Consider the following 12,827-nt stretch of genomic DNA (forward strand, 5'->3'; position numbering starts at 1 on the left):
CGGAACACTTCTCCCAATCACCGGGCTTAGGGCTACGGGAGCGAGAGGAGGAGTTGCGATGGCCAGTCATGTTGGAATGGATTTTTCCGAGCGCGCTCCGATGGATGCTCGCCGAGGGAGGATGGTGTGGTCTGGATCTAAGAATCCCCGTCTCTTTAATAGACACCTTACTTACATGGCTAGGGTGGCAAATGTAAAAATGCCCTGGCTCCTCGCCTTCGCTCGACACGTGGAAGATAGCCCTTATTGGGCACGGAAGCCAAGAAGTGCAACATTTAGGGGGAGCCGGACACTACTCAGCAGATATTCAGAATTTGGAGAGGAACCCGCCTTGCAATGTCGAAGACAATCTGCGTGCCGGACTCATCGTCATTGAAGCCTGGTTCGGGGGCTACTGAGGGAGTCTTGGATTAGGGGGTCTCCGGACAGCCGGACTATACCCTTTGGCCGGACTGTTGGACTATGAAGATACAAGATTGAAGACTTCATCCCGTGTTCGGATGGGACTCTCCTTGGTGTGGAAGGCAAGCTTGGCACTACGGATATGTAGATCTCCTCCCTTGTAACCGACTCTGTGTAACCCTAGCCCCCTTCGGTGTTTATATAAACCGGAGGGTTTAGTCCGTAGGACAACAACAATCATACAATAAGCTAGCTTCTAGGGTTTAGCCTCTACGATCTCGTGGTAGATCAACTCTTGTAATACTCATATCATCAAGATCAATCAAGCAGGACGTAGGGTATTACCTCCATCAAGAGGGCCCGAACCTGGGTAAACATCGTGTCCCCCGCCTCCTGTTACCATCCACCTTAGACGCACAGTTCGGGACCCCCTACCCGAGATCCGACGGTTTTGACATCGAAACCTAGTATCCATTATGTTCTGAGATTAATGTTGCTATGACTTTGCTATGCTTAATGCTTGTCAGTAGGGCCCGAGTGCCATGATTTCAGATCTGAACCTATTATGTTTTCATGAGTATATGAGAGTTTTTTTATCCTATCTTGCAAGTCTATAGTCACCTATTATGTGTTATGATCCATTAACCCCGAAGTGACAATAATCGGGATACTTACCGGTGATGACCGTAGTTTGAGGAGTTCATGTATTCACTAAGTGTTAATGCTTTGGTCCGGTACTCTATTAAAAGGAGGCCTTAATATCCCTTAGTTTCCAATAGGACCCTGCTGCCACGGGAGGGTAGGACAAAAGTTGTCATGCAAGTTCTTTTCCATAAGCACATATGACTATATTCGGATACATGCCTACATTACATTGATGAACTGGAGCTAGTTCTGTGTCACCCCATGTTATAACTATTGCATGAGGAATCGCATCCGACATAATTATCCATCATTGATCCATTGCCTACGAGCTTTTCATATATTGTTCTTCGCTTATTTACTTTTCCGTTGCTACTGTTACAATCACTATAAAACCAAAACTGCTACCGTTACTTTTGCCACAGTTACCACTACTATCATATTACTTTGCTACTAAATACTTTGCTGTAGATATTAAGTTTCCATGTGTGGTTGAATTGACAACTCAGCTGCTAATACTTGAGAATATTCTTTGGCTCCCCTTGTGTCGAATCAATAAATTTGGGTTGAATACTCTACCCTCGAAAATTGTTGTGATCCTGTATACTTGTGGGTTATTAGCCGCCGCCGTCCGTCAAGACCGAAGTCGACGCGATTTTCATCAGTAGTCGCCCTATCCCGACCCAGTAACTAACTGGAACCGCACGGTGCCTCACCGAGGACACGTATGCAACCGCCGAAACTCCAAGGACCGCCATTGTGTCGTTACCACGGTTGGAGCACAGCCCCCAACCACCATCACCATAGGCCACCACCGCCAAGAGAACAGTACCAGTCGCCGGTATGTGATGTACGTAGCCCACGCCGCCAGGTGCCATCAGGCAGTGGATCTGGGCCAGTTCTCTGCCATCGCCAACACCCGACACGCCACACATCCCGCCACAAGACGGAACCGCCAGGAGCAGAGTCGCGCAGCCTCCACCCTCGTGCAGCCATCCACGCGTCGCCACGACAGCCAGCACTGCCGCCTCCCCAGCGTCGCTGCGCCCTGCATAGCGTCGTGCCCCAGCCACAACAGATCGCCCCGCATCGATCCCACTGTGCGGGAGGAAGAAAGCACCCCGCCACCGCCCACTCCAGGCAGGCTTCACCCGTCGACGCTCCTGGGTGACGGCGAGGGGAAAGGATGAAGAGGAGGGCCAGGGGCCACCGACAGTGGGAGGCCTCCCCTGTCAACAAAAGTATATATGTCATACTTACATTCTTATCAAGATGTCTCCCACATCACACGGACAACCTCCGACCCCCCTTGCTCGATAAGGATCCAGGGGAGGGGCACGCGCATTGAGAGCATGTAGCCCGGTGCCATCGCATGGGAGATGGCGGATGTTGCAGTTATGCCAAGGAGGTCGGGAACGAGGAAGAATACCGTGTGTTGTGCAGGAGAATTTTAAAAGAATGTATTTAGGACAGTATAACCGAGCCTAATCCGAGTTCTCTCACCCACTCAGCGATTTTGGCCGTCGGAATTCGTGTTTGAATCGTTTCTGGCCGTCAGATATTTGTTTCAGCACGAATTTACCACGACTGGGCTACCTGTCCTAATGGGTCGCTATTCTGGGGACTTTTTTGCAGGCCTGTCGTTGAGTGGGCTTCGTTGGCCCATGTCTAAACTCACGAAGCTACACAGCGATAGGTGCTTCACTGGCCCATATATTATCTGCATCCATCCAGCGACACCATGCACGCGGCACGCGAGAGAACCGGCGGTCAAGGGGATCCAGCGGACTCGAGCCATGTGAGGGGAGCCAGTGCTCGAGGGAGCCGATGCGAAGCGCGCGAGGGAACCGGCGGTTCAGGGGATCCAGCCGACGCGAGCTGCTCGAGGGCCGCCTAAGAGCATCTCCAACAGCCGTGCCAAACAAGTGTCGCGCCGCAAAATTGCCCATTTTAGCGCGCGCGCAACCGGTATAGTGGCTCCAGCGGGCGTGCAAAAATCGCGCGTGCGGCATATCTAGTTCAGTGCGCGGGCTGAAACTCCATCACGCGCCGCTTATTTGCTGCGCCCTGTCCCGTGCGCTCGCTCGCAACTCACCACCCCCTCCAGTCACGGCACCGCCGCCGCCAGCGCCACTCGGCGACCGTTCCGGCGCTTCCCCGGCCTATCCCCGTGCCGCGGTGGATTCCTTCGCCCCCCTCTAGTCATTGCCGCCCCTCGCGCGTATCCGTCCTTCGACGAACAGTGCCCGGGCGCTCGCTACCGCTCGGCGCCCGCAAGGTGTTCGACAAAACGCCTGCAAGGTATGTATTGCTCAAACGTCATGAATTTGGTGCGTGTTGATTGTAGTTTTTATAGCATAGTATTGAACATTGTAGATGAGTTCGTCGTATGATTCTTCCGAAGAAGAATTTGATATGGAAGAGGAGGAGGATCTTGCAATGATCCTAGCTATGCACATCAATAAAAAACCGAAGCACGATGGTTCGGTTATGGGTCGGCACAAAATTTGGAGGGATAGGATCGATGCCCACAATAGATTGATCAGGCATTATTTTGCCGAGAATCCCACATACCCTGAGTCGAATTTTCGTCGCCGTTTTAGGATGAGCCCTGAGTTGTTCAGGCGCATTGCAGAGAAACTAGCGAACCATGACCGATTTTTTTCAACAAAGGAGGAATGCCGCCGGAGAGCTCGGGCATAGCACCTTTCAGAAGGTGACAGCCGCTTTGCGTATGTTGGCATACGGTATCCCGGCTGATTTAGTTGATAATCACTTGGCTATGGGTGAGAGCCAAGCCATCATGTGTGTCAAGCGCTTCGCAGTCGAAATTGTGCAAGTGTTTGGCTAGGAGTATTTGAGATCTCCCAATGCTGAAGACGCCGCAAGGCTATTGGAGATGAACAAAGCTCGCGGCTTTCCTGGTATGCTTGGATCAATAGATTGCATGCATTGGAGTTGGAAAAATTGTCCAAAGGCATGGCATGGGCAATTCCACGGCCAAAAAAGGGGTTTCACTATAATCCTTAAAGCGGTGTCCGATCAAGAGACTTGGATTTGGCATGCATTCTTTGGAACGCCTGGATCTTTGAATGACATCAATGTTGTCAACCGGTCACCACTGATGAATAAGATTGCAAATGGTGATTTGCCACCGGTGCAGTTTGTAGCAAATGGTCGTACATACAACTATGGTTATTATCTAGCGGATGGCATCTATCCAAAGTGGAAAACCTTTGTGAAGCCGTTGCAAAAGCCGGAAGGTAAGAAAAATCTTGATTTCCATAATACTCAGGCGGCGGCTAGAAAAGATATGGAGAGAGCTTTTGGGATTTTGCAAGCCCAATTTGCTATTGTGAGAGGACCGACTAGAATTTGGGATCAAAAAATGCGTTGGTACATCATGCACAGGGCCGAGCCGGCAAAATCGGAGGCCCTGTGCGAAACTCTAAAGCAGGCCCTTTTTTGCTTAAAAACTACACAAGTAGAACTATAATAATAATAATATAAAGATCATAGAATCTGACGCACCAATTCTTGGTTGTATAGACTTCACTTAAACAACACCAGTGTTTCAGTGTTCTTTGTAATAAAATCTTCAATAATATCCTCATAATCAATCTTCTCAAATACATGTTTTCTAAGTTAAACCCTCAAAAAAATTGTTTCTTATTACACTTTTGGTAATCTTATTCAAGTTTTATAAGTGAAGACTTAACCTGGATCTTGCAATACCAATGCCTAATAGATGGAAAAAAGAAAAAGCTAGATTTGAGTAAAATAGGTAGTAGGTGGAAATCAGAATGCACAGTTAAAGCCTCACAGGATTGCCCGTTATCTTCTAAACGACGATGCTTAAGAAATTGGAGATGGTTGAACATGAATAAACTTTACCTGCCGGCGGACAAAAGTTGAGAAGAATCCATCGTCTCAGTCCCTCGCTGGCGGGTCCTGCCTTCCTGGACCAGTCGTGCTCCCTCGTCTCGATCCCTCGCTGGACAGAAGAATCCTGACCTAATCTACATCGATAGCCGCCGGAGGAAGGAACGAAGAGACGAGTCGCTCCTTGCTTGTCTCGATTGCTGGAGGATTGGAGGCGAGGAGACGCACGATGTACTGGATCGGCCGCCTGCTTTAGTGCGCCAGGCGCACAGCGGCCCAGAGAGCAGAGGCCCATCTATGAAGGAGCGTTTCAACCAATTGGGCTGAGCCTAGTAGCTATACTGCATGCAAAAAAATCTAGGGCCCCTCAAAATTATGGGCCCTGTGCGGGCGCACAGGTTGCACCCCCATGGGCTCGGGCCTGATCATGCACGCTTGTGTGATCATGCATAACATTATCATCGAGAATGAGCGTGGCCAAGATGTAGACTACTCTCAGTATGAGCTCTTGGGACATCCCGTGCGAGTGCAACGGAGGGCTGAAAAGGTAGCCCGTTTTGTTGCCTCTTATAATGTCATTCGACATCCCGCAGCGCATGATGATTTTCAGAAGAATCTCATTGAGGAGTGGTGGGCATGAAATGGACGACAAAGAGCATCATGATTTGTGCGTTCGATATTGTATTGTTGAACTATTTGTTGTGTTTATTGCACTATTTGTTGTATTGAACGATAAACTTTTTGTTTGAATTGTAATAACAAAATTGAACTATTTATTTTGTTTGTGTTTGATCTTTTTCTTCTGTTTTGGAATGCATATGTTGTTCGTGGAAGAGTTACGCGCGCTGCATTTTTACGCGCTGCTGGAGCTGCGCCCGCGCGCTGCATTTTAGCGCGGCTGCTGGAGCCAGCGCTACCCGCCGCGCCAAAACAGACGATGAACGCATGGCAAAATAGATTTTTAGCGTACGGTGCATTCAGCGGCTGATGGAGATGCTCTAAGCGCGGGATGCGGGTGAATGGGAAGCCGGTCGATCCGCCTACGACGAAGGTAGGCGTGCTGGCGATAATGGTCGACGCTTCATCTACCGGAAACTGCTCCCTTCAGTTTCTAAGCGCGCATTCATGGAGGGTGATGGCGTACATAAACTGACTGGTTCACCTCCTCGGCGCATCTACTTCATGCTATTTATTCTCTGCTCTTTGCATCTTTCCTCGTATTAATTTTTTTCACATCCTGCTTTCATGGACTACGTATGTGCTAATTTCTGTTGTTCCTGTGTGATTCAGGCGCCACAGCTCAATACAGCCATGGTGAAAGCACGACAACTGATGAGGAGGATGAGGCAGCAGCATCAGCGGCTTGACGATGCGGAGGAGGATAAGGAAGGGGCGGCGTACGTGGCTCACCGGCGCAAGACGATGCGGCAGCGGCAGTATTAGTGGTTGGTCTAAGTCGACAGGTAAACCTTAATGCTAGCTCTTCACCTTCCTTTATCTCTGACCCCTGATGCCTTTTGTAATTCGCCCTTTATCCCGTTCATCTTGTCGGTCGCAGGTTTACAAGGTTTCAGGGCGAGGATCAGCCGATGAAGAGATGGTGTGCGCAGCTGCTGCATGCTGAATTTTTGGTATAGTTGTCGTTTTATCCGTGCCATTTTAATCTGCTCAGAAGTCATCGGATGATGATTATAAGACCTCTATTTTACAATTCGGCTTCTTTGTAGTAGTATTACTTGGTGAATAGTTGTTACTTTTTGTGAAAGGAGAAGAGCAAAGCTAATGAAAATGCAGAAACCGGCCCATGTGCTGCAGGAATCACAGACCTAAAAGCAGTATGTTGTCATGACGTAATTTTATTTCTGCCCTTTCAACATTGTGAATATCAGTTCTAGCACAAAGTTCATTGTAAGTGTGGTTGTATTGTAATATTGTGACCTCTCATGGAACTTGTATTGCCTTCACCTTTGATTCCTTCCTTGATGATCTATCCTCTGTATTTTAATATTCTGACCTCCCATGGAACTTGTATTGCCTTGCCTTGATTCTTTCTTCGATGATATCCTCTTTCTTTTTAGATTTAGTCTTTCAATTTTTCTCTGTTGCATTTGCAGCTTCATGGATCTGGAAGTATTGATATTGATTGTTCCAAGAGATGAAAAGGTGTTAAGTATTTTTTTTTCTCTGTATCGTTTGAGCTAAAGCCAACTGATAGTTGAATATTGCTTTGGAAACAACAGTTTAGGGAACTTTGCATACCCAAGTGCAACCTCATATGAATCTTGGAAGAAATGATATTTTCTGAATTTGTATATTCTCAGATTTTTGGCTTCGTAAATATTTGTGGTTTAATCGGATCTCTAATTGTATGTTTTGTTGTTTACAGTTTTGGTGTATTCTCTTCTGTTGAACTATAATATCGAGAAAATTAAGAAAAACATTTATATGAGTACATATATCAGTTCTACCCATTCGTCAAACATTTGCGACAGAGTAGACCTATGAAGAAATAGCTGAACACAGTACATTGGAAACCAATCAGATTCCTCTCTTCAGTTGCATGCCATTTTTTGGAAAATGGAGTGGACAAGCAAAAGCTGCAAGAAAGCGCAATAGTTCAAAGAACTTGAAACAAATGTATATGAAGCCAACACACTTCATATGCCTAAAAATTACAAGAGCTCAAAACACTGAAAACATGTATAAGAAATATTTCATATATCAAACAATTATAAGAGCCAAAATAGACGGGCGCGGCAACGCGCGCCATCAACGATCTAGTTAAACCTGATTAGTGCTAAACCATTAAAATATGTATTATCCTCGTCACAACGCACAGGCAATTACATAGTTGATGAAGTAAGTATATAGAAGTAAGGATAAAATAGGTAGTGTCGTTCTAAGCCCGAGCTCATGTGAGCTCGGGTGAACAATAAAATAAAAAAATCTGATTTTTTTTGTATGAAACAATGTTTTCGTAGCTTGCAAAATTTCATCATGAAATGACATTCTTGAAAAATGTGGCAAAAAATTGATGCTCCAAAATGCGTTTGAAAACATTTTGGAGCATCGAATTTTTTTGCCACGGTTTTCATGAATGTCATATGGTGATGAAATTTTGCAAGCAAACACACATTTTCTCAACGTTTCACATAAAAAATTAGAATTATTTGATTTTTTTTTAATTTTACTGTTCACCCGGACTCACATGAGCTCGGGATTAGAACAGCGGCGTCCGACGAAAGTCTATTTCAAGGGAGAAGTAAATATTGGATCCCGATAACTGCCACACGTGTGGTGTATCGGGTAGTTGTGCCACACGCCTCGTGTGGCATGAACAGCAACCAGCCCACACACCTACGTGTGGGCAAAACAACTAATGCCCACACACATCTTTTTTTCCTCCTGAACCCTCTCACACGCGTGCGTGTGGGCGAAGTTGATAACGCCCACACGCCCGTATGTTAGGCCTCGTACCCTTCTAGTTCCACACGCGACGCGTGACGCCCACCGCGCGCCCGCAGTTGCCATGGTCCAGACCCTCGTCCATGTTCGTTTATCTGCAGTTGCCATGTCGCTGAACTACGGTTGCCATGTCGGACAACTGCAGTTGCCATGTATGGTCTGATCTAATGTAGTTGTCATGATTTTATAACTTTAGGAGTTGCCACATACTAACACTAGGCAGTTGAGAGAGTTGCCATGTGCTCACAAGCATGCTAGGGCAGTTGCCATGTAAAAAGGAAGAGTTGCCATCTGCTTACGTGCACTTTAGGACAGTTGTCATGTACGTGCACGTTGGGGCAGTTGCCATGTACCATGCAAAAACACATGGCAACTCGGTAAAAAGACAGTTGCCATCTGCTTACGTGCACACTAGGCAGTTGCCGTGTATCCTGCAAAAACACATGGCAACTCGGGTAAAGAAAGAGAGTTGCCACCTACTTATAAAGCACACTAGAGGCAGTTGCCATGTGCGCTATAGAAACACATGGCAACTAGCAGCTTACGTGTGGGAGAGGAGACGGGCGTGTGGGCGAGATGGCAAATGCCCACACACTAGCCCTTATGTGTGACTGAAAACTGGTGTGTGGGTGAACTGCTAAACGCCCACACACCGGTTCCTCCATGTGGTAAAACAGATGTGTGGGCGAACTATGTCACGCACCACACACACGCCTTGTCCTACGTGGCACAGAAAATCAGTCAGATTGTGTCACACCTGTGGACGTTAACATTTTCGTAAATATTAGCTGTCAGACTGCCAGGAGGAAGGAGTCCATAGATTCTTTGGAAAGGTGAAAGAGAGACCTCATTATTTTCGTGCTTCCTTCCACGCGCAACGACAGACGCTCTTGCCGCGCGCGACACGGTGCTTACCCAGTCACACTACGAAAGAAAGCAGTACCCCTCACCGCAAGGCTCCAATTGCAGCACACGACACACGTCCTTCTCCCTGTAGTTTTCTACCCGGCCTATTCACCATCAAAGAGAAAACCCAACCTGCAACTACCCCTCTACAGCGTCAAAAGAAAAACCTTGGTCCGCTCCTTGCAAGTGTGGCAAGGAGCAATGCATTCTCGGTCTGTGCTAGCCCTGGGTCTGCTCCTGCTGTTGAGCCTCGACGGAGAGGTGGCCCTGGCGGCGGAAGACGGCCAGTTCGCCTACCAAGGTTTCGTCACCGCGAACCTCACGCTGGATGGCCTCGCCACCGTCATGCCCAACGGCCTCCTGTTGCTCACCGATCCGGTCACGGAGTACAAGACAACAGGCCATGCCTTCCACCCTGCACCACTCCGCTTCCTCAAAAGTTCCACCACGTCGACGACGACGACGAACAGCACCGCCATGGCGCGGTCCTTCTCCGCGACCTTCGTGTTTGCCATTTCGTCCAGGTACGATGGCCTGACCAGCTATGGGCTTGCGTTCGTGGTCGCGCCGACCTCGAACCTCTCAGCAGCAAACGGCGTCATGGACGCTGCGTTTCGCGACATCAACAGCAACCACGTCGGCATCAACGTCAACAGCCTCATCTCACGGCAAGCCAAGCCGGCTGGGTACTACAGCGACGAGAACGGCGTCTTTCAAGACCTGAGGCTAAACAGCCGCCAACCGATGCAGGTGTGGGTGGACTACAACGCCCAGGCCAGGCGATTAAACGTGACATTAGCACCCATCCAGGTACGAAAGCCTAGAAATCCTCTGCTCTCCGAGGTCATCGATCTCTCCGCGGTCACGACGGACAAGATGTACGTCGGCTTCTCAGCTTCTGCAGGTCTCAGCATAGGCACGCACCACTATGTCCTTGGATGGAGCTTCAGCTTGGACGGACCTGCCCCACCGCTAGACTTCTCCAAGCTTCCCTCCTTGCCACGCCTGGGACCCAAGCCTCGGCCCAAGATATTGGATGCCGTGCTACCACTAGTCACCACATCCCTTGTGATTGTAGTGCTAGCTGCCGTCTTCTTCTTCTTGTGGCATAGGCGTCGATTCACTGAGGTGCGAGAGTATTGGGAGGAAGAGTTCGGCCCATATCGGTTCACATACAAGGATTTATTTCACGCCACGGAGGGGTTCTCTGATAGGAATTTGCTTGGCGTAGGAGGATTCGGAAGAGTGTATAGGGGAGTTCTTTCTGTGTCCAATTTAGAGGTTGCCGTGAAGAGAGTGTCACATGATTCGAAACAAGGAGTAAGGGAGTTCATTGCGGAGGTGGTGAGCATTGGCCGTCTCCGCCACCGAAATCTTGCGCAGTTGCTAGGCTATTGCCGGCGAAAGGGTGAACTTCTCTTGGTATATGACTACATGGAAAATGGCAGTCTTGACAAGTACTTGTACAACGAAAACAAGCCAACTCTACATTGGGCCGAGAGGTATCAGATCATCAAAGGTGTTGCATCAAGCTTGTTGTATCTTCATGAGGAATGGGAGAAAATCGTCATACATCGAGATATAAAAGCAAGCAATGTGCTCCTGGACAGACAAATGAATGGACGACTTGGTGATTTTGGTCTGGCAAGGTTATATGACCATGGCACAGTTTCTAAAACAACACATGTGGTGGGCACCATGGGATATCTTGCACCAGAAATTATACGCACCGGAAAGGCAACGCCCTTAACAGATGTGTTTGCATTTGGCGTGTTTCTCCTAGAGGTCGCCTGTGGGTGTAGGCCAATTGGTAGCAGCAAGAACAACACAGAGATAGTGTTGGTCGATTGGGTGCTTGAACACCACCGCAATGTCTCAATTCTCGACACAGTAGATCCTCGACTCATGGGGAATTTCAACATAGAGGAAGTCACTCTCGTGCTCAAACTAGGTTTATTATGCTCATACCCATCACCCAGTGCAAGGCCTAGCATGCGAAAGGTCATGCAATACCTGGACCGTGGAGAGTCAATTCCTGACATGCCTCCAACATATGTGAGTTATAGCACGATAGCAATGATGCAGAATGAAGGGTTCGATTCCTACATAATGTCGTGCACTCCGTCGAATAGCACTGTATCTGGCAAGTCTTCGGTGACGGTTCTACAAGAAGGAAGATGAAGGCTTGTATTTTTCTTTTCTTTTTTGTGTGGGGAAGATGAAGGCTTGTAATTTACCATTCTTATTTATTCTCCTCTTGATATTTCTATAAGCGCTTGTAATCACCTATGACTTGAATCTCCCTTTGCACATCATGTGACCCGAGTATGCCAGGGGAGGTCTTTTACTTTTCTTTGGACACTTTTATTAACTCAAAATATAGCAGAGTAACACCGGACCTCTGCATAGTTAGGATGCACACAACCAATCACAGGCAGTCTAATACAAGAAAAAACATATTTACACTAGTAAAGCCGTAAAAGACCAACACTATGGCTATGTCTAAGGGGGTGGTGGATTAATCCGGAAATTATGCAGCCACCCATGTTGGGTGAAAATCTCCTTGGCCACCCGCTCCAGCCGCATACACATCTCCTTGAACAACGGTTGATACTTCATTCGGTGTAGCATAAACCACGTACGAAGCGTGTGTATATGTAAGTGCATCTAGTGCCTCTTAGTGATTTTGGTGTATTGAAGACTTATAGGTTAAGGGACTAATGCGTTTTTGAGTGTACACAGGTCTATAAATCTATGAGGAATTTTAAAATTTACAGAGAAAGTCGATCCCTAAAAATGAATGTCTTCAACTGAAGACTTTGGCTTTCTGAAGACTTCGAAAGTGAAGAAATTGGTGTGATCCTGAAGACTTGATATTCATGCGAGGAATATGAAGCTTGAAGACTTTTGTTTTCGTAATTTCGTTTTTCTCTTTCTTGAGTCATAGGAAACACAGTACTATTAAAAGGGGTCGAGGTAAAACTAAGGAAAAGTTTTCAAGTGATGCTCATCTCAAAATCCTACACCTACCAATCCTTTCGAGTGAAGCCATTGGAAATCTCATACAGTTCAGTCAATTTCTTCAGTGACAGAGACGAAGATCTTCTGGTCTCTGAGGAATTTGTTCTGACTGAGGAATTAGGAATTCGCCAGTGCGGATTGCCTACAAGTGAGGAACATGATAGCCCTAAGGAATTTGAACCTCAAATTTCCGACCATTGCTGTACTATGCACCAACTGTCCCAAAATTGTTGGGATCTACGGTAGGGTGCATCGACTGCAAATTAAAATTTCCTATGCGCAGAACAACCAAGAACATGCTACGGGAGATGGATCACAGTTCGTTACCACTAGACGCGCAGTGTCGTGCAGCGGAAGAAGAGTTGGGGCAGCGCGTCTGCGTGGATCGTCTCCTCCTCATCCGATCTCCCTCGTACAACCGGTGGTCAGTTCCCACGTACAGATTCGCCGGAGCGGCGCAAGTGCACCGCCTCTAACGGTATCCGTGCGTGCAGGAGGAACGTCGTGCG

At 47.7% G+C, this 12,827-nt stretch overlaps 1 protein-coding gene across 1 annotated transcript; it reads left to right on the forward strand.

The window, feature by feature from the left end:
* The first annotated feature begins 9,380 nt into the window (after positions 1-9,380).
* LOC125535837 (L-type lectin-domain containing receptor kinase SIT2-like) lies at positions 9,381-11,947 on the forward strand. The gene has a single exon (XM_048698907.1). It carries the CDS (start codon positions 9,499-9,501, stop codon positions 11,476-11,478), a length of 1,980 nt encoding a protein of 659 aa, XP_048554864.1. The 5' UTR covers positions 9,381-9,498; the 3' UTR covers positions 11,479-11,947.
* The last annotated feature ends 880 nt before the right edge of the window (positions 11,948-12,827 follow it).

The sequence above is a fragment of the Triticum urartu genome, chromosome 2 (assembly GCF_003073215.2).
Source record: "Triticum urartu cultivar G1812 chromosome 2, Tu2.1, whole genome shotgun sequence".
In the NCBI taxonomy this organism is placed as follows: domain Eukaryota; kingdom Viridiplantae; phylum Streptophyta; class Magnoliopsida; order Poales; family Poaceae; genus Triticum; species Triticum urartu.